This window comes from Malaclemys terrapin, chromosome 14, assembly GCF_027887155.1.
Source record: "Malaclemys terrapin pileata isolate rMalTer1 chromosome 14, rMalTer1.hap1, whole genome shotgun sequence".
In the NCBI taxonomy this organism is placed as follows: Eukaryota; Metazoa; Chordata; order Testudines; family Emydidae; genus Malaclemys; species Malaclemys terrapin.
Window position 1 is genome coordinate 25908813 of NC_071518.1, and position 18967 is coordinate 25927779.

General features: G+C 41.7%; 1 protein-coding gene and 1 long non-coding RNA gene across 3 annotated transcripts; both read left to right on the plus strand.

Moving 5' to 3' along the window:
* The first annotated feature begins 1069 nt into the window (after positions 1-1069).
* Positions 1070-2877, plus strand: LOC128848943 (eukaryotic translation initiation factor 3 subunit A-like). The gene is made up of 2 exons (XM_054049249.1): positions 1070-1342; positions 2298-2877. The coding sequence occupies exons 1-2, from the start codon at positions 1327-1329 to the stop codon at positions 2810-2812; spliced, it is 531 nt and encodes a 176-aa protein (XP_053905224.1). The 5' UTR covers positions 1070-1326; the 3' UTR covers positions 2813-2877.
* A 6944-nt stretch (positions 2878-9821) lies between these two features.
* On the plus strand, positions 9822-13776 carry LOC128848608 (uncharacterized). 2 transcript variants are annotated; one of them, XR_008447079.1, is made up of 3 exons: positions 9822-9938; positions 12900-12968; positions 13649-13776. It is a non-coding gene; the product is annotated as an uncharacterized LOC128848608 (long non-coding RNA). The 2 variants fall into 2 exon arrangements; XR_008447078.1 differs by lacking the exon at positions 9822-9938 and adding an exon at positions 12357-12427.
* The last annotated feature ends 5191 nt before the right edge of the window (positions 13777-18967 follow it).

Consider the following 18967-nt stretch of genomic DNA (forward strand, 5'->3'; position numbering starts at 1 on the left):
AAAACATGTTATCCTGAGTGCAACTTTAATTAACAATGATCAGTGCAAACAGAAGCAAACAGTTAGCAAACACATACTGCATCTTTGTTCTTCCATTACAGTGAATTTACAGAAAAAAAGTATATCATACTATACTGTTACCTTTTAAATGCTAAACACAGCAGGTCACATCCTGCCATGTTTACTCAGACGATTCATTCTCCCTAATATACATTGTCCCAGTGACTTGAGAGTGGCAGCAGGGAGAATGTACAGTCCTCTCTGCCACCTGCATGTCAGTGTGGGAATGACCTCATTTGGTCCTGTTAAAATCTTTAGTATACTGAGCAGGTTCAGAAGAGATCTTCTCCCAGACGCTTACTGAGTGGTTTTAGTGCTTACTACTATGAGTAATCTCATGCGTTTTTAAACTAAGGCCTGGTCTACACTACGACTTTAATTCGGATTTATCAGCTTTAATTCGAATTTACCCTGTAACCGTCCTCACAACGACGCTATTTATTTCGATGTAAAGGGCCCTTTAAATCGATTTCTGTACTCCACCCCGACGAGCGGAGTAGCGCCAAAATCGATTTTAACATTTCGAATTAGGGATAGTGTGGCCGCAATTCGATGGTATTGGCCTCTGGGAGCTATCCCACAGTGCATCATTGTGACCGCTCTGGATAGCAATCTAAACTCGGATGCACTGGCCAGGTAGACAGGAAAAGCCCCGCGAACATTTGAATTTCATTTCCTGTTTGCCCAGCGTGGAGAGCACAGGTAACCATAGATAGCTCATCAGCACAGGTAACCATGCAGGCTGATAATCGAAAAAGAGCACCAGCATGGACCGTGAGGGAGGTACTGGATCTGATCGTTGTATGGGGAGAGGATTCAGTGCTTGCAGAACTTCGTTCTAAAAGACGAAATGCAAAAACTTTTGAAAAAATCTCCAAGGGCATGATGGAGAGAGGCCACAATAGGGACTCTGAGCAGTGCCACGTGAAAGTCAAGGAGCTCAGACAAGCGTATCAAAAAACAAAGGAGGCAAACGGTTGCTCCGGGTCAGAGCCGCAGACATGCCGCTTCTACGCCGAGCTGCATGCAATTCTAGGGGGGGCTGCCACCACTACCCCACCTGTGATCGTGGATTCTGGGTCGGGGATAGTCTCATCAGCGACGCCTGAGGATTCTGCCGATGGGGGAGAGGAGGAGGAGGAGGATGAGGATGAGCTTGCAGAGAGCACACAGCACTCCGTTCTCCCCAACAGCCAGGATCTTTTTCTCACCCTGACTGAAGTACCCTCCCAAGCCTCCCAAGCCAGTACCCAAGACTCTGACCCCATGGAAGGGACCTCAGGTGAGTTTACCTTTTAAAATATAAAACTTGTTTTAAAAGCAAACGGTTTTTAATGATTACTTTGCCCTGAGGACTTGGGATGCATTCGCGGTCAGTTCAGCTACTGGAAAAGTCTGTTAACGTGTCTGGGGATGGAGCGGAAATCCTCCAGGGACATCTCCATGAAGCTCTCCTGGAGGTACTCCGAAAGCCTTGCCAGAAGGTTTCTGGGCAGAGCATCCTTATTCCCTCCTCCATGGTAGGACACTTGACCACGCCATGCTTGCAGCAAGTAATCTGGTATCATTGCCTGACAAAGCCTGGCAGCGTATGGTCCCGGTGTTTGCTGGCATTCAAGCAACATCCGTTCTTTATCTTGTTGTGTAATCCTCAGGAGAGTGATATCACTCCTGGTAACCTGGTTGAAATACGGGAACTTAATTAAGGGGACAGAGGTGGCCGTTCCTACTGGGCTGTTTGCCTGTGGCGGAAAATAAATCCTTCCCTGCAGTTAGCCAAGCGCAGATGGGAAATTGGCCCTGAGTTTTTCGTGTTTGGCTAGCAGGGATCTTCCCTGTTACCAGCCACGCGGTGGGGGGGAGGGGTACAGCGATCATCCCAGAGAATTCATGGCGAGAGGGGGGGTGGTTAGTTTGTTTTCTGCTGCTGCTGCTGAATGTTAACAGAAAAACCGCAGCACTCTACAGGCTATGCTTGGTATGTGGGAAAGGAGGGTGCAGAAGCTGTAAAACAATGGCTTACCATGGCCGCATGCAAGCCGAATTCTGTTGCCCAGACCTGTGATCTCTAGCAGCAAAGCCACAGGCACTCAGCATTAAGAGGCAAAATGCGACCTTGCACAGAAATCACATGTGCTATGTAATGTGAATAGTGTTGGTCACCGTGAAAGAGTATAAGCATTGTTCTGCAAAATGTAGCTTTTTAAACAATTCTCTCTTGTTTCCCCTCCCTACAGCAGCTGCAAATTCCTCAAGCCTCCCTCCTCCATCCCGAAGGTTATCACAGATAAGGCGTCGTAAGAAGAGAACGCGAGACGAGATGTTTTCTGAAATTATGGAATCTAGCCGCAGTGACAGAGCTCATCTGAATGAGTGGAAGGAAACAGTTTCAAAGTATAGGAAAGAAGCCAGTGAACGTGAGGACAGGAGGGACCAACGTGAGGACAGGAGGGACCAACGTGAGGACAGGAGGGACGCTCGAGATGAGAGGTGGCGGCAGGAAGACCAGAGGAGCAAGGATGCAACGCTGGGGCTGCTGCGTGAGCAAACAGACATGCTCCGGCGTCTGGTGGAGCTTCAGGAACGGCTGCTGGAAAACAGACTGCCGCTTCAGCCCCTGTTCCACCCTCCCCCCTCCCCATGTTCCGTATCCTCCTCACCCAGACGTGTAAGAACACGGGGGGGGAGGCTCCGTACACCTTCCCATTCCACCCCAGTAGACAGCCCAAGCAAAAGGCTGTCATTTTTTTAACCTTTTCTTTGTGGCTTTTTCCTTCCCAGCAATCCTCCTCCCAAATACCACCCGGGTTCCCTCCCTCTTTTTCTAATCTATTAATAAAGAATAAATGATTTTTAAATGATAGTGACTTTATTTGGTTTGAAAGAAAGCTGGGGGAGGGGGAGGGTGGGTTCCTTACAGAAAATGAGTCAATAAAGGGGGCAGGTTTTCATGAAGGAGAAACAAACAGATATTTCACACTGTAGCCTGGCCAGTCATGAAACTGTTTTTTAAAGCTTCTCTGATGCACAGCGCTTCCTGGTGTGCTCTTCTAATTGCCCTGGTGTCTGGCTGCGCGTAATCAGCAGCCAGGCGATTTGCCTCAGCCTCCCACCCCGCCATAAAGGTCTCCCCCTTACTTTCACAGAGATTGTGGAGCACACAGCAAGCAGAAATAACAATGGGGAGATTTCTTTGGCTGAGGTCAGAGCGAGTCAATAATGATCACCAGCGACCTTTTAAACGGCCAAATGCACATTCTACCACCATTCTGCACTTGCTTAGCCTGTAGTTAAACAGCTCCTGACTCCTGTCCAGGCTGCCTGTGTACGGCTTCATGAGCCATGGCATTAAGGGGTAGGCGGGGTCCCCAAGAATAACTATTGGCATTTCAACATCCCCAATGGTTATTTTCTGGTCTGGAAAGTAAGTCCCTTGCTGCAGCCCTTTAAACAGAGTAGTGTTCCTGAAGACGCGAGCGTCATGAACCCTTCCCGCCCAGCCCGCGTTGATGTTAGTGAAACGTCCCTTGTGATCCACAAGTGCTTGCAGCACCATTGAAAAGTACCCCTTGCGGTTTATGTACTCGGTGGCTTGGTGCTCCGGTGCCAAGATAGGGATATGGGTTCCATCTATCGCCCCACCACAGTTAGGGAATCCCATTGCAGCAAAACCATCCACTATAGCCTGCACATTTCCCAGAGTCACTAACTTTCATAGCAGCACCTGAGTGATTGCTTTGGCTACTTGCATCACAGCAGCCCCCACCGTAGATTTGCCCACTCCAAATTGATTCCCGACTGACCGGTAGCTGTCTGGCGTTGCAAGCTTCCACAGGGCTATCGCCACGCGCTTCTCAACTGTGAGGGCTGCTCTCATCTTGGTATTCTGGCGTTTCAGGGCAGGGGACAGCAAGTCACAAAGTTCCATGAAAGTGCCCTTACGCATGCGAAAGTTCCGCAGCCACTGGGAATCGTCCCACACCTGCAACACTATGCGGTCCCACCAGTCTGTGCTTGTTTCCCTTGCCCAGAATCGGCGTTCCATGGATAGAATCTGCCCCATTAACAACATGATCTCCAAAGCACCGGGGCCCGTGGTTTCACAGAATTCTGTATCCGTGTCCGTGTCCATGTCCTCATCATGTTTGTCGCTGCGCTGCCGCCGCCGCTGCCTCCTCGCCTCGTTTTTCTGGTCCTGGCTGAGCATAAACTCCACGAGAACGCGCGAGGTGTTTACAATGTTCATGACTGCTGTCTTGAGCTGAGCGGGCTCCATGCTTGCCGTGGTATGGAGTCTGCAGTGTTCACCCACCCAGGAAAAAAGGCGCGAAAATGGTTGTCTGCCGTCCGTTGCTTTCATGCAGGGAGGGAGGAGGGAGGGAGGAGGTGAGGCTGTACCCAGAACCACCTGCGACGATGTTTTTTGTCCCATCAGGCACTGGGACCTTAACCCACAATCCCAATGGGCGCGGGAGACTGCGGGAACTATGGGATAGCTACCCACAGTGCAACGGTGCAGAAATCGACGCTAGCCCCGGAACATGGACGCACACCACCGAATTAATGTGCTTAGTGTGGCCGCATACATTTCGACTTTATACAACCTGTTTTTCAAATCCGAATTATATAAATTCGGATTAATCCCGTAGTGTAGACATACCCTAAGTTAAAACAGACATAGAAGCACCAATCAGGTTAGACCCACTGACTTTAAATTTTAAAATAAATATCTGTTGCTTGAAATTTTCCAGCTGAACTAACATTGGCTATGATGTCAATGGGACTACTAATAGCAGTTAGCACTATGCATGGTAGTAAGCATTTGTAGGATTGGATCTCTAGCTAAAAGATTGTTCCTCATGGAGGACTAGCCACATTCTAAGTTTGAAATGTTTTTTGTTTAGTTATTTCTCAGTTATTAGTTAGCAAAAAAATAAAAGAAGAAACTGTATTTCCCACCTTCCCCCTCCACTCTCACATAATCAGGGTGAATAAACTTCACTCGACCTTTGGACCTAAGCATGGGAAATTTTGGCCTCAAAAAATGAAGCATTTTCAGAATGTTACAGACTGGTGTTAAGGTGTTTGAAGGGTACACTCTATATAACATTCATTACACCCAATTTAAAAGCAGAATGCTTGTTGTTAGTGTTTCATCTGTTTAAACATGACATTTATTGATTAATTAATGAGGGAATTCTTTGATGTAACTGCAGGCTAATTTAGTTAGATCTCTCTTCCTTTGCAGCAACAGTTCTCTAACCAGGGCCTGTGGAGTCTTTTCTGGTGGTCTACAGAATACAATGTTTTGAGAGCCACAAAGTGAGGGATAGGGACAGGAGGTGGGCCAATATTTCTCCTGCAAAGTTGTCAGCAGAATAAAAGCTGGAAAACCACTGAATTGGGTTCTTTGAGAAGCACTGATATCTAATAGTTTTAATCACTCCGATTTCATTTTAGCTGTGTAAAATGAGGCACAAGTAATACCTGATACTGTAGAAGCAGCCATGTATACAGTCATACAAGATAAATGTATTCACGACTTCTACACCAATATATATCACAATTGGCTTAAAAAAACCTGTTAGTATTGTGCAATATAACAAGACATACTAATATACCCATAAAACAACCTAGCCCAATATTTGTATTGCTGATTGCCCTCCAAGGCAGGGAGGATTAAATGAGTCTAGAATGCAATTAGAAGCTGTACTGAATCCAGAGCTCAGTAATTAAAATTGTATGCACTGGGAAGGGGTGTACTAGAAGAAGGCTTTTTGCATTTCTGATTTTTAAGATTGTATGATTATAACATTAAAATCAAGAAAGTTTACCATGCCCGCACAAACATCAGCCCTTCCTACACAGCCAAACGACGAGTGACTAGTCCATATATCCTAGCTACCTCTGAGAGATATGAAATTATCCTGGACATGCCTTAACAGATCCTACATTTTATTAGTATTAACAAATAACAAAAAACAAATACAAAGACAACAAGAGACACAGTCAATCCCAGCATTATTTCACACAGTTATCCACACAATGGGCTAGACACAATTATTTGATGCCACATTATAAGTGATCATCTCCTTTGTAAGCCCCTACGTCAACGTTGGTGCTTTACCCAAGTTCGGAAACTGTGTTTATACTGGATAGCCATCTGTCTTGGATGGTTTAGACACAACAAATCTTGCATCTTGGCAGAGGGTTAGGCTAGCTGTCCCTTGTGGTCCCTTGTTCTAACCCTATGATTCTATGAGTCTAGATTACACATGGTTCCAGCTAAAGCGTTTTCTGAGTATATCTGGCTAACAGACATACATGGGGTCAAACCAGCAGAGACAGTGTATGTCTTTACACCATCCCTACCTAGCCTATAATAGGACTCTTAAATGTGGTTCTACATAGTTTGGCCTCATTGTAGAAACTGGGTTAGCTGGAATGAGGTTTTCAACTACCTTCTCAACTGTGGTCACAGGTCCAGCCTAGATACTTTCAGATTCTTTGCAGCTTCCCCGCCACAATGTCTGTGCTAGAGATGAAGTTTTGCAAATGAAGTTATACCATCTCTCTGGACCCTGACCAGGGCCGGCTCTAATGTTTTTGCTGCCCCAAGCAGTGCGCGGAATTGCCACCGCGGACGGCAAGGGCAGTCCGTGTGCCGTTAGGGCGGCACGCGCGTTTCTGCGGCGGTGGCAATTCCATGGTAGCTTCTGTCTTCAGCTGGAAGACAGAAGCCGCCGAATTGCCGCCGCGGGCAGCTGAACATAGAAACTGCCGCCAAATTGCAGCTGCCGCGGAAATGCGCGTGCCACCCTAACGGCACACGGACTGCCCCCACCGTCCAGGGCGGCAATTCCGCGCGCTGCTTGGGGGGGCAAAAACACACGGACTGCTGCCCCTTGCAGATTGCCGCCCCAAGCACCTGCTTGGAATGCTGGTGCCTGGAGCTGGCCCTGACCCTGACTTAGGATTTTACTTATCTCCTTGAGCACAGAGGTCAGGCTCCTCTAGTCTCCTTTGAAAAAGGTAGTGGACTGCTTCACACTCAGTTCTGGCCTGATGTTTTGCTTTGGATGTTGGCATTCCCCAGATGATCAAAAGAGCATTTTGGCCATGTATCTTTACAGTTCCCTAAAAATTATTTAAAAAATTGAAGTTAAATAATAGATGGTTGATTAAACAGACCTCTGTGAAAGGTCTTTCTACCTAGAGCTCTAAATCTCCAGCTCTCAGACTGCTTTTCATTTGTTACTACATTTGAATCAATGCCAAGCAACGCAGACTGTTAGTTAAGTTTCCTTTGAAACTTCAGGCAGTAACCTAGACAAATTGTGCAATCTTTTAAACTTTTGTCAAGACAAATTTGCATATGGCAAGACACTTTCAATAAAGCAGGTAAAATGTGATAATGTAACAACCTTACTAGGGGACAGATTTTGTAAAGGTACTTAGGCACCTACAGATGCAGAAAGGCACTTAGAGATAGATTCACAAGGTGAACATTTAGGCACCCTATCACCTAGTGGAATTCACAACCCTGAGTTGGGTGCCCAGGTTCCCTGTACAATGCATGAGGATAGTTAGGGATTCACAGAAACCAGCACACTGAGCAGGGAGCCACCTATGCTAGCCACTACAGAATATGAGTGAGAAGAAGTGGGGTGCTTAACTCTGGACTGGAGGTAGTGGGAGATGCTTCCCTCCATCTGAGATTCTCAGGCATGAACCCCCTCCTGGGTTTAGTGACTAAGCTGGGTCAGCCCTTTCTCATGAATGCCCTAACACTCCCAGAGTAGTTGTTTTTGGACTCCTTTTCTCATTCGTGATTAGCGATTGCAGTTTATGGTGTGACCCGTGGTTTGTCTTTAAAGAGGCATTTGCTAAATCAAAGTGGGTCCAAATTTATCATTGGTGTAATTTCACTGCAGTCAATAAGTTATGTCAAGAATGATTTTGAGCCATACTGTTTAGGAAACTGGTCAAATGTTTTTCGATAGCAAGTGGTACGCACTTAATAAGAAGAACATTAAAAGTACTGTCAGTAGATACTATACATAAGTAAACTTGTTAGCTGTAGTCTATATCATGGATAAGCCAGGCTACTAATGGGCACAATGAAACATGGACAAATTCAGCCCCATTATAAGCTGATATCTCCACTGAGATGAATGAAGTTGCAGCTGCACCTGCTTCCACTAAGGCTGAATTTCCTTCATCACTCCAGTCCAAACCAACTTTCCAAAACTTCAAGCTTTTATTAAAGGCATAAGGATGATGTGTCTTGCTCTTTACACAACATGCATAATAGGAAGGAACCACACCGGCAGAACGGGATTAAAATATCCATGTTTACTATTTACAGCATGCATGGCCTAGCTACGTATACACACTGCTACTTTGGCACAGGTCTGGTGCCTTCTCAAGCCTAGAAGACAGGGATGGCCACTCAAGTGCTCACAAATTATTTAAAGGGATGCTACTCAATTCCCATGCATGACATATAATAAAGAAGTAAATTACAAAGCTATACAGAATTGCTAACTTTAGTACACAATGAGAATGATCAAACTAATGTGGAATAGCATGGTTTCTGTTCTAGAATGAGTGCCTGGCATGCTGTTAGTGCTACACAAACACAAAACCAACTGACCAGATAAGTATCCAATACCAATGTGATCACTTTGCATGGAAATTACAGCCCTTTCTTTCCTTTGTTCTTTAAGTGTTTGATCTTTGAAGTCAATGGCAAATCTCCCATTGACTTCAGTGGTGCAATATAAGGCTCTAAAATGCATAAATAATAAATACAATAACATTTTCCTGGATTTATATTTGTTTCACATTTAAACAGAATTCCCCGAAATGGTGCCAAACTAAGGGTATGCGCAGCTTATTTTAATCACTTGCAACTCACAAGGTCCATTTACTCTTCCAGTTCATTTCAGCACACTGTAGATGTCATCTTCTTTATAATATTCACTTCCCAGTACTGTAATTGATTTACCATAATCATCCAGCTAACCTGTCCCATAGAATTACAACTGGAGTTATTGATTAAGATAACCCACTTAAATGTCCTATCTTGTATGGGAATATGCATGGTGGACTATACTATGCAAAACTTATGACAAGATCACATTCTTAGGCCAGGATATTCTACAGTGCCTCAACAGCAGCAAAAATTAGACATTTGTAATATGTAATACATTTGTAATACAAATTCATATTGACCCTGTTACTTTTGTTACTACTCTACAGTAGCTCTTGCAAGGCAAGTAGAATCTCTAAGCTTACCATATAGCATGACTCTTAAATAAAGGAACTCTTCATAGTATTAAAGTGCCAGACCAGTCTTTCAGCAGATGGAGCTAATTAACAAATGCAGCATACCAGGCCAGTAAAGAATGTCCCAAAACAGTACAAACTGAAAGCAGAACTTCATATGTGAAATATCAATTCCATACAATTTGCTAATTGTTTTCCCTTTAAAATCTTATCTTTCTCAGATTCACCTTGTTGACTACCCAAGCATATAATACGGGAAATTTATACTCACAAAGTGTGTATGGTGGGGAAGGTAGGGGAATCTGTAGCTTTTTGGTGGAAATTTTTTCATGAGATTTCCTGTTGATTTGTTCTACTTAGGTATCTAGCTAGTTTTCATTGGCAGGATTTACTGCTGTTGAAGGGCTGGAATGCTGAAGGGTTTACACACAGAGAGACACACACACAGAGACACACGCAGAAAGAGAGAGAGAGAGAGAGAGAGAGAGATCTCTGATTTACGTGCTTTGGCAATTCTAAAAATGCCAAATCTAAGTCAAATGCAGCACATGAGGAAGATTATTTCTCTTTCATAGCACATACCTTAGGTAAGTACTGTGTGTATGTGTGTGTGTCAAATTCTATTTTATCTACTCTCCTACATAAAGGGGACCAACAGTACTTATAAAATAGTCTCCTGGAATGTTAATGGCCATAATAATCTGCTAAAAAAAAAAGAAGATGCTTAATTATCTTAAGAAGCTACCTCCTGATACTGCAGGCATACAAAAGACTCATCTCACAGGTGATGAATCAGCTACATTAAAATAAAATTTGGACTGAAGAATATATTTTGCATCCTATCAAAGGAAAAAGCAAAGAGAAAATAGAAAACTCTTCATTCTAAATTATGCCATCTTTATCTGACAAAAAGAGTAGAGATGTACCTATATCTGGAAATATAAACAGACAAGGAACTATCAGATTTGTCACCTAAAAAGAATGGCTCAGGTGAGAGGATCTCTCCCACATCCTCTGCAGTGAAGGCAGATTCAAAGAATTCATTTAGCTTCTCTGCAAAGGCTCTGTCTTCCCTGAATGCTCCTTTAGCACCTGGATTGTACAGTGGCCCCACTGACTGTTTGGCAGGCTTCCTGCCTCTGGTGTTTTTCAAAATAATTTTGCTGTTAGTTTTTGTGTCTTTAGGTAGTTCCTTTTCACATTGTTTCTTGACCTGCCTTATTATACATTTTCACTTGACTTGCCAGAGTTTATGCTCCTTTCTACTTTCCTCACTGGCATTGGACTTCCAATTTTTAAAGGATGCCTTTACTGCCTCTTTTGCTCTGCTGTTTAGTCATGGTGGCATTTTTTGATCCTGTTTTTTTAATGATTTATTATTTTTGTTATTAATTATTATTATTATTTGGGGTATACATTTAGTTTGAGCCTCTGTTATGGTGATTTTAAATAGTTTGACTGCAGTTTACAGGCATTTCACCTTTGTACTGTTCCTTTCATTTCCATTTAACTAGCTTCCTCATTTTTGTGTAATTCCCCTTTTTGAAGTTAAATGGTACTCTGGTGGGTTTCTTTGATATTTCCCCCCTTACAAGGATGTTTAATTAAATTACATTTTTGTCACTATTACTGAGCAGTTCAGCTACAGTAGAACCTCAGAGTTACCAACACCTCAGGAATAGAGTTTTTTTGTAACTCTGAAATGTTCATAACTCTGAATAAAACGTTATGGTTGTTCTTTCAAAACTTTACAATTGAACATTGACTTAATGCAGCTTTGAATCTTTACTATACAGAAGAAAAATGCTGTAAGAAGCATCTTTAATTATGACAACAATAGAGAACTGGACCTGATTAAAAAAGAAACTTGGAAAAATAATCAAGTTAATAATAGTTACCTCAACTACTGGAAAGCCTAATAATTGAGAAAGTAGCTTATCAGAAAATATTATATACTACTTTATTTCAGAGTTTATTCCACTGAGGAACATCAGGAATAGAAGGGATTTTTGTAATTTCCTTTTGTAATTGTTTCCAGCTGTGTAGTGTTTCAACAGAAAAAAAACAACATACAAATAACTCAAGACATAACTGAATTGAAGACAGTTTTATTCCAGGATTCTCCATGAAAAGGAATAATAGGTAGAACAAAGTGAACAAAATAAGCTTTAAAGAATGGGGAGAAGCAGTTGACTTCTAAATATAAGAAGAATGTAATCAGATAATATATACGGGATACCATGCTACTGCCTATAATTTGATGGGAACACCATATCACCCATACATAGATTCTGTTCCTCTGCTTCCAGATAATAGGCTACGGAAATTACATTGTTGGAGAAACTGCAGTGGAGAAGGGAGCTTGGACCAAATTATATGGTACTGTCCCAAAATATATAGACATATTGCCAGAAACAGTACCTGTCACCAAAAATGAAAGGTATTGAGATCTCCCTGCTGGAAATAATGAGGAAAATATAATCCAGAAATAACAGATGCCAGAACACAGAAAGATGTACAAAGTTTTTCACGGAGAAACACACTACTGTCAGGACATGGAGGTTAGCACTTCCGCCTTCTTATAGAAAGTGGTTAAGAGTGGGTGGCAAGTGGCAACAGGTGGAAATGGAGCACCACATGTATTTGTTTCAAAACAAACTGAAGAAATGTAAAGCTGCATGATCTCCTTTCTTAAGTGACATGGCAGAGCATTCTTAGGTGTTGCAGCACAGGAGACAGAGACAAAAGGTCAATTTAAACTGAAATTGGACAGACCCAACTCAGCCTTTGTGAAGTATCAGAGATTTTCCAGGTGCCCTGTGTCAGTGGAGTATGGTGTACAACTATTATGGTATGCAGATATTGGCTTTCAAATGTTTATAGAGCTAGATAGATCATGAGCTGTTGTTATGCAGGTGTAGGGGGAAAGAAAGGGAGAGAGCAAGAAACCTTCCTCAGCCCTTGAAGCATCAACAAGATTTGCAGCCCCTGCACTTGGGGGAGGACAGAACTGCATCTAAGTTGTGCCCCACCAGGAGTAGACCACCACTGCCTGTGCCTACAGAGTTGTGAGGAGGTAACTATGCTGCACTTCTACATGTGGTAGAAGTGTCCATGCTCCCCCATGCACTAGAGAGCTCTGGGGGGCTTTCTGCCTATCATAGACTGAAGGGTCTTGGTGATCTTCCTGGAATGATATCCCACACCACCTCCAGCTCAGGGTTGTGCCTTAAAAGGCACAGTCTAGCCCATAGTGAGTATTAGACTTAAGATAGATCATAGAATATTTATCAATATTATATATTTGTATTACAGCAACACCTAGAAGACTCAACCAAGACTGGTACTCCATTGTGCTAGGTGCTGTACAAGCACAGTGAAAGACAGTTCATTCCCAGAAGAGCTTACAGTTTAAACAGACAATAAAACAAAGGTTTGGGGATGAGATATGAGTACAGGGAACAATGTGATGCTTGTAATATATTTAATGTTGTTTTTCCTTTGAGTTTTTGCTGTTTGTTATTTAATAGTTTTCTTTTTCTTTTTAGCTCTGTCTAATAGTTCCAGAGCAGGTGAGCTCAAAGGAAGAAAGGTTGAAGTCTCAAGTCAATGTACAGGTGTGATTATTCTAAGAATGTTTACTCACAGTATATTTTGTATCTGATTCTGATGTATTGACAAGACCTCAATAAAAAGCTACATTGAAAAGCCAAAACTTTGAACTCAGATTCTGAAAAAAAGAGAAATTACTCCTCATTTATAAGCACCAAAATCCTCTCCAGCATTACAAATATGACATACATATCTATCTTGCATCTTCAATAAAATATTACTAAAATTTTATACCTTGATATTTTATACAGAGCAGCAAGATAGTTACAACTAAAGACTTGTCTACATGGAGAAATTGACATAACTATTTTTATAATTGTTCCATGAAAACTCTGCTGGTATAACTCCCCAGGTGAGGACACTATTCCAGAATAAAACTGATTTTAGAACAAAAAGGACTTCAGTAGGTGGTAGGCATCTAGGCACTTCTGAATATCCCGTAGACATCTGTCTGCATCTGTAGGCGTCTAACGACCACTGACTAGCAATGAGGCTCCTAGGGCCCAGCTTCTCAAATGTATTTAGGCACCTAACTCCCATTGAAACCAACAGATGTTAGGAGCCTAAATACCTTCAATGATCTGGGCCTAAGTGCCTAAACCCCCTTTGAAAATGGGACTCAGGCTCCTAAGTCACTAGTTTTAAAAAAATTATTCTGTATCCTTTCACCACCACTGAACTTCAGGTACCTCTGGGACAGAAGGTGACTACAAACTATTCCACAACACTCTGCTTATGGAGCAAGGAGAATGGTGACTGAGGACATTGCAGAAAACCCTGCTTTTAGTAAAACTGAAAGCAATGAAACATTGAAACAGGTAAATTTATGTCTGTGTAATTCCCATGCTGGTAATCACTGATCTTGCCTGCATGTCTAAGGTATTAATTATACTTGGGAATATAATAGGTTCTTATCTTGCCAATAACTACTATAATAAAGTAGTGATCGCATGAATGTTCATGTGTTGATAAAGTAGTATCTGTTGTAGTAACTTGGCAAAAGGCATAACTGTTTTGCTATAAATTATTAAAAATCATTCTGAAAGGACTGACATTCCCCTGCAGCACAATGGCTATGTGCATGATACACCAAATGGACGTTCTGGATGCCTGCCTGCTGCAGCCTAGCTGATTTGCCCCATAACATGTGAAGGTTTGATTGTATGTTGGTATGAAATCAATGCCTAATGGCCCAAAAATGCTCCTGGCATACTTTCAAAACATTTCATGGTTTTTGCTTTCACAGTTGTTCCCAGGCCTTAGTTTATCCTCCACCAAAACTCCTGTTATGAATGTTGCCCTATAACTGTTTACTTAAAATTTTTGTACACAAGCTATTTTTCAAAAAAGAATCTATTTGTGGTTTTAAGAAAACATATACAGCAGGCAATGAACGCCTTACATAAAAGCGAAATAACGATCACAACATTTTTGGTATAACTGCCATGCAATTAATCTGTGTGCACTGACAGTTGTGAGGTAAGCCTCTTACAAGTGTTTGTCTCCTTAGGAATTCCTCTGTATTTAAATAGTGATGAAGAGATGACTGGTCTGTTTAACCACAGAGAATTCTGAGCAGCTGCCTCTGCAGTTATTAGCTCAGCCTTCTTGAACAAAAATTTACAATATGGTGGCATTACTCCCAACTTACACAAGTGTTTTGTTAAATCTTCCTTGTCCTGTGGAGAGTCATATATAAAATGATCATGCAGAAATACTAGCCTCTTTAAAGTTATTGAGTCAATTAATTAAGTTGCTGTGACTGACAAACTTGCAATCAGAATATGGAACACATCAGTTCTTATAATTCATTAAATGAAATTATTTATGGACAAAAAACTAACGAGAGCCAATCTGCGAACTAGTGTAACACCCTGTGAAGTTTGGAGGTGCCACGTCTCTTATGCCAGATTTTGCAAGATTAATATATGACGGTCAGGCAATTTGTTCCATTTACCTCATCAATTATATCTGGGATGTGTCCTTACCTGGGTTTTTATGTTATTGTAAAAATCATATAAAACAAATCTTCTAAGCCTAGGCCAGATGTCTATAGATTTCTACTGCTTCTGGCAAAGAAATCAAAGCGCTGTGACAATATTGAAAAAAGATATGGAAAAACTCTCAGCTAACTCGTCCTATTGCTGGCTGGCAGAGTCTGTATATATATATATTTTTTAAATACCAGAGGTTCCATTAGTTGTTCCTATGGTCCATCTGCTGGACATGGGTTCACACACACTGGGTTAATCCAGAACTGTCACAGAGGGCATATGGTCAAGAGGAGAGAGAGCATATGGTTTGGGGAAGGGCATTTGCTTTAGCTGCTGAACCCTCCCCAGCTGGTTTATCTGTTGAGTAAGCCTAAGATTTCATTGAGGAAGACTGCCTGTCTGCCGGGGGTGGGGTGGGGGTGTCAATATAAAGTGTCCATGCTCAAGCCAACACGCTCAGATCACACTGAAATCTATACACTGAGGTTGTTTTCTTTTTAGAATGGGTCAGAAAATAAGTAAAAACCTAGGTAAGAGAAAGCAGTCTCTGGAAGTAATTCAAATACAATTGAAATAGCTATCCATGAACCATGGCACAGACTTCTAAATAGAGACTCATTAAAGATGTCTAATACACAATATAGTATTTGATTATCATACAGCTCAGCAGGAGCCCAACCTGCAGACTTTACTCAATTAACCTTAATGGGTCTATGCACTTGTCTAAAGAGCTGAAGAAGCAAGTCCCAAATGATTCCACATTCCTATTCTAATATCCTTGTGGGAGTGTTCAGTGAATCCCTGATGGTTGTGATGTATATTTGCTTTCTTTGGCCCTGATTCAGCAAAGCACTTATGTACCTACTAAAGGGCTTTGGTGAGTCAGAGCCTTGATTATGACATTTAAAAAAAAATTGAAGGGAAAAAAGAGGAATGGATCAAAAAAGAGCTTGGATGGAAAAATCTAAGTGGAAAACCAAGTCTTATATCTCCATCTCTGATCACCCAGAGGGGATGCAATGACTGAAATATAGACAGTACAAAGGTTGGTTGGTTCTCACAATTGTCTTAATTACCAATTCTATTTTCATTACATTCAACCAGAATTCAGCCAGGGAATCATTAGAGAGGGACAGTGTCCCATTTATTTATTTATTTGAGACAGACATTGTTTTCCCTCAGCTCTTTATACTCTAATCACCACCGATGGTGGGGGATGAGGGAGTGAATTTATGGCAGTTTATAATGGAAAGAATTAGGAAACTCATGGCTTTGTTATGGCAAAAAAAAAAATACCAAAGTAACATTCTAGTTTTTAAAGAATGGGTAATGGGAGGAGGTGGAGTAGTGAGGAAGGATGGTCTTTTGGTTAAGGCACTGGACTGGGACTCAGGAGATCTGAATTCCCAGCTCTGTCACAGACTTCCGGTATGACCTTGGGTAAGTCACTTAATTGTTCTTTGTCTCTGTAAACTGGGATAGTATTTTATTTTTCCTACCCTTGTCTGTCTTTTCTAATTAGGTATGGCTTGCCCCTGGTTGCACAGGAAGTTTATGGCAGAGCTGGGATTTTAACCCAGATCACCTAAATCTCAGTCCAATGCCTTAACAACAAACTGCAAAGGGACTTTAATGGGATTACATATGTGTAAAGTTAATCATGTGCATGTTTTCAGGATTGGGGTTCTATACCATATATATGGACACACACACTGAGGCTACCTAGTATGATGAGGCCCTGATGTTGGATGGGACCTTCAGGCACTATTACAAAGAAGAAGGTGAAATCATGACACAAAATCCTTTAATTGAAGTTACTTGTGTGAAATTATGAGAAACATCAAATAAAAAGATCTTTTATTTCACACTACAAATTATTCAAAGTCGGATAATATTTAGTTGCTATTTTTAAGCCATTTTAATAGCCACCATGAAATACATTGGACATACCAACCCTGATCCTGCAGACAGTTAAGCATGTTCATAGCTTTACTCATGTGAGTATAGCTAAGTAAAAGGGGCTACCCAATAGTTCCTTATATGCATAAATGTTTGCAGGATCAAGCCCTTAACAATGACAAATGCTGTCAAACTGTGGTAAGCCAAGGAATCTGGTGACAAACACATTTGGCACTTCTAAAAATAGACTTTTGATCTGTAACAAATACATCCTTTGTATTTGAAAAATGAGCCTAGTCTCTGTTCTGTTAGAAACACAATAAAAAAAACACTTCTTCAATTAGCCAATTTCTTTTGGTTTGGACTAGACTCATGACAGTTGTCAGGAGGAATAAGCACAGCTCTGGGCAGTGTATCTGCATGGATCGGAGATGGTCCACGACTGGGGCTCCTCAGCACTATGGTAATTCAAATAATATTGATCCCCACAAAAACAGATGCTATTTTCTGTTGCCTTTTCAGTGGTGAATGTTTTTTAAACTGGAGAATGTTTTCCAACAGCACACGTTTGAAGACAGATGAATGTGGGGCTTACACCACTTTACAGGTTGCTTTGAAACTAGAAACCATAAATATCTAATGACAGCATAGGCCCCACCCCTGCTCCAGCACAGGGCGCTGCTGGTGTGGAGCTCAGTTTAAACAAGAGATTCTCACCATTTATGTGAAGTGAGGTTCTATTCTGAAAAGTGACTGAATGACCAGTGCTTGTCTACAAGGTGCATCAGATGCGGGTGTAAACGCCAATGTGCACCAGTGTAGACTCTGCTGGTGTGGGTTAAGGTAGTACTGTTTAATGTAGGACTACATTAATCCATAGTAGGGAACTTTTAATGCACACCAATAGGGTTCAGTTGGGCCAGTTAGTGCATAACACACTGGTGTGCATTGGAATTTACACTCCAGCTGGTGCAGACTAAGGCATCACGTAGACAAGACCTTTGTAAAAATAGCATCTTTTTACTCAAAGTTGTGCTCTGGGTATACTCAATGTCCTATCTGTTCATTTTAGTGATAGAGATATGGCTTTGATCCCACAAGTTGTTCTGCAGGATTGCTGACTAGTGCCCTAATCCTGCAACAATTTATGCAGGTGCTTAATATTAAGCCCCTGATTAAGCATGAGTTAGTTTTCCTGTGTTTCCAATGGAACAGAAAGGATGCACATTAAGCACCATTGAGTTCCATTTATTATATGCATAAATGTTCAAGAGGGTCTACTCATGGTGTTTGAAGTTAAGCACATGGGTATGTCTTTGCTGGCCTATGATAGCTCTGTAGGCCTATGTTTTTGCCTTTTACTCCTACGAGCCCTACACAGCCATCATAGATCAGACAGTGTGTGCTGGTAAGGGTGAGTCTGTGTTTTACCAGCAGGATTGTTGACTAATTCCAATACTGTACACCTGGGCAAACCTACTGAGGGACATAGGATTGCACAGGTGTTGCTGAGGGTGCCACCTGCAGAACCTTTTTTATTGGTGCAGAATCAGAAATAAGTACCCCACCTTAAATCCTAAGGTGAGTTTGCAGGGCTGACAATTAGGGAGGAGGAAATAATTTATCTTTTCTGTCATAAATGGAGCTGATTTGATAGGGGAAATAATTGCTATTGAACCTCATGACATGTCTAGAGAGGCTTTTTTTTTTTTTTTCCAGAGGAACAAAGTACAAAGAAATGTTATCATTTACCTCATTTTTAATTGGCTTTTCCGAAAGGAAACATGAACTGTTTTTCTTTTAATTCATTATGGAGCTTCAGCAATACTAGTGCTTCCTCATGCTCCTCTGCAGAGAGGATCTTTGTGAGGAATCAGGACCCAGTATAATCAATGGTAGAAGGTTGTAACCATCCTTTTTTTTTTTTTCCCTCCCACCCTGTGTTACTATTGACTTCAGCTGGAGTAAAATGGGGACCTATCTTTTACTTAATATACTAGTTTATTCTTTGATGCTTATAGCAATGCTAAAGAAAACATTGAACTGCTTTTCTTATTCTGATATTAGATTGTAGAACTGTGTGTCCAGATGATATAAAATGTTATCTAGGG